Source organism: Oryza sativa, chromosome 9 (assembly GCF_034140825.1).
Source record: "Oryza sativa Japonica Group chromosome 9, ASM3414082v1".
NCBI classification, from domain to species: Eukaryota; Viridiplantae; Streptophyta; class Magnoliopsida; order Poales; family Poaceae; genus Oryza; species Oryza sativa.
The window spans coordinates 7582237-7585534 of NC_089043.1; the positions used below are offsets into that span (position 1 = coordinate 7582237).

A 3298-nucleotide genomic window follows, 5' to 3' on the forward strand; every position below is an offset into this window, starting at 1 on the left:
ATATAAAAGAATCTTTTTGACCCGAGACAGAGGCCACGCAAGACGCAAGCCATGACCCATTCCGGGCCGAATCCAAGCCACCCAGCCCAACAGTAGCAGCGAAAGGAAAAGAAAAAGGAAAAAAGACAATGTGGCACACACGTGGCGTCGCAACCCGGTCGCGTCCAAACGCGCACCACTTCGGTCGCCCCGCCCGGCTGCACTGCATATCTACCTTTTCTCACGTCAACCCACACCTCGTCCCCGTCACCTCCTATATCATCGTCATCATCAGATAGATATATTCCGTCCGTGCTCATCCACCCACCCCCACCTATATATAATTGCCTCATCTCCTCTTCTTCCCTCTCTATCTTTCTTTCTGATTTCTCATTAATTTCGCATCAAGCTAGCTTGTGATCAGCAATGGACGGCGAGATGGATTGGATCGCGGCGCGCTTCGTCCTGTCGGCGATAATGGGGGTGCACCCGCTGGTGGCCGTCGACGACGCCGGGGCCGATGACGAGCACTTCCCGGTGGACGACGCCGCAGCCGTCCACGGCCACGCGTCGCCGCCTCCTGTCGCGCTGCCGGCGGCGGTGCTGGCGCCGGAGGAGGTGGCCGGCGCGGTGGTGTGCGCGGTGTGCACGGAGGAGGTTGCGGCGCGGCAGGCCGTGGTGCGGCTGCCCTGCGCGCACTGGTACCACGCCGGTTGCATCGGGCCGTGGCTGCGGATCAGGACCAACTGCCCGACCTGCCGCGCCGAGCTGCCGCGGGAGCCCGCCGCCGCCGACTGGCGTGTCCCGCGGCGCCCGGCGGTGGCGGAGACAGCCGGCAGCCGCCTGCGGCGGGAGGCGTCGTATACGATGCTCGCAGGCACGTTGCCCAGCTAATCAATCATCATCGATCAATAGATTAATTTATTATACTATGTACATGTGTAAATTAATCGGCATGTATATACAACGAAGGTGAAGTGAAAATTGTACAGAGGCAAACTCACGTAAACCCAGCGCCCGCTGGATAGAACGGAACGATCTATGAAAGATAACATTTTTAATTAATCTGCTATTTGCTTGGTGATTAACTTGCTCTTAGTTCCCAATCTCCCAGCTGTGGTATTCGATCTGGTAAGTGGTAATTTCTGTATGCTTATCCTGTTCTCAGATGTATGCTTAAACTATTGTACAATATGGCTTCTGTGGGCGGCTATCTATAACCTGCCGGCTGCCGCTGTTGTTAGCAAACGTTCTTTTCTTTCATCATATTGCCGGATAAGTCATCGGCGTTGTCGTATTATGCGCACGAGCGGTATGCCCTTACGGCCTTACCATCCACATAACTAATCACAGGTTCACAACAGCCAGTAGCAATGCGCTGTTGTCGGACGTGATGTTTGGCTGATTATAATATTAATTACTAAATACTTGAAAAAGGTAGGTTCATTGTTTTTTTAAAAAAAATTATATAAATTTTTTACACAACGTATTAAGCAATTTGAGAAGCATACTAATGGAAAACTCCTCCAACAACAAGAATACTAATGCGGAGAAAACTACCCATCGAAGGTCTGATTTCTAAAAGAATCGGGCAGTCAAATGTTATAGTTGACCAACATGTGAAACATTAACTTATGTATGATGAAACAAAAAATCAGCAACCGAAACATTTAAAGATTATATGAAACATTTTGAAGATACACATTGAAACATGTCACTATCACTTATGTAACAACGAGAGTTAACGGATTGAAACATATGTTTTTATTTCATCAAAATATAATCGTGTGATATCTTGGTGTAAAGATTTAATTATAATGAATATAACGGTGTAATCAAATCATAGATGGATAAGTAGTTTAGAAGAAAAATTATTTTAAAGATCGCTAAAATGCATGCATGCAAGCGTTGATGGAGTAGAGAGAGATGGGAGGGTAGTGGCAAGTATTTTTCATGAATTTTGTGATACACAGTAAAAACAGATGCTGAAACACGTCACTATAACGTGTCAAACGTGAAGTATTAATGGTTTAAAAGTTAAAACATATGTATTTTTAATCGGAATATAATCATGTAATATCTTGTTAAAAAGATTTAATTCTAATGAATATAACGGAGTAATCGGATTTTAGCTTGGATAAGTAGTTTAGGTGAAAAAATATTTTAAAGATTAACACATGTATATGTATGGTTGGAGTGAAGAGCTAAGACAATTGAGTTAGCAGTTAGTGAGTTGATTGCAGGTATAAGCACTTAAAAAAAATTGTCATATCGGTGTCCGGTTTTTCTCTCTTGGTTGAACAGCCGATTACAAGTATTCTCGCTTTTCTTTTGGTGTGGACTACTGCCTTTTAGGTTCCTCGGCGAGGTACAATGGTACACTGGACAGGGAGCAACGAGGAGGTTGGCACGGAGAAGGGGACGGTATGGCGACGGTGGAGGTCGGGTGTCGACATCGTTCTGGTGACTGAGGCGGGGAGGTAGCACAACGTATGTACTCCTTTCGTCCCATAATATTAGGGATTTATTTTTTCTTGCAAGAAAAACTTAAAATCCTTATATTATGGGACGGAGGGAGTATAACTTTGTGCACTCGGTTTGCTCTTTCGGTGTGGACTCATCTCTCACTGGTTGCCGATATTTTGGGGGAGGGCTTTGGTAGACGTCTAGACGGGGGACTTTGGTGTAGGTGAGGTTGTTGCAGCGGGACCCAACGATTTGATGGCCGCTGCCACCTTGCGCGTGAACGGTGAACCTCGGGCGGGCAGTGTGGAGGAGGGTGGGGATGGCAGCTCGGTCTGCTGGTGCGGCATGCAGGCATTCCATTTCCATCGAACACTTCTGTGCATGGTGGCCGAGGGGAGAGAGGGGGAATAGACGGCTGGGCAGGGGATGAGTGGGAGAGAGGGAAATATTATTGGGCTGCAAGGGAAAAGAGATGGCCCGATTGTAATAGGAACTTTTGTATTTTGTAAAGATTTGGAAGTTGTACTTGAGCAGAGATTGCAACGGACTGTATGATTTGGTCATTTAATTTTGCTCTATATAATTGGACTGTGTAATGGACTGCATATTTATAATTTGGACTGTACAATGTGTTGTATAATTGGACATTGATTTATTTGAACTAGTGCTGCTGGACTTGTTTGTATCACCTCAAGGGATTTTGAAAATTTACAAGGAAGTTTGGAATTTGGAAATTGGAATTGGCACTTGAATTCAAACATGCACATGGACTGTTTTAAATGGGAAGTACAATTGGACCGCTAAAATGAGATTTGAATTTGAACTAGAGTCTTGTAATTGGAATGTAGTAGGA

At 45.6% G+C, this 3298-nt stretch overlaps 1 protein-coding gene across 1 annotated transcript; it reads left to right on the forward strand.

The window, feature by feature from the left end:
• Positions 1–351: 351 nt before the first annotated feature.
• Positions 352–1067, forward strand: LOC4346484 (E3 ubiquitin-protein ligase RDUF2). The gene has a single exon (XM_015755922.3). It carries the CDS (start codon positions 406–408, stop codon positions 871–873), a length of 468 nt encoding a protein of 155 aa, XP_015611408.1. The 5' UTR covers positions 352–405; the 3' UTR covers positions 874–1067.
• Positions 1068–3298: the final 2231 nt, after the last annotated feature.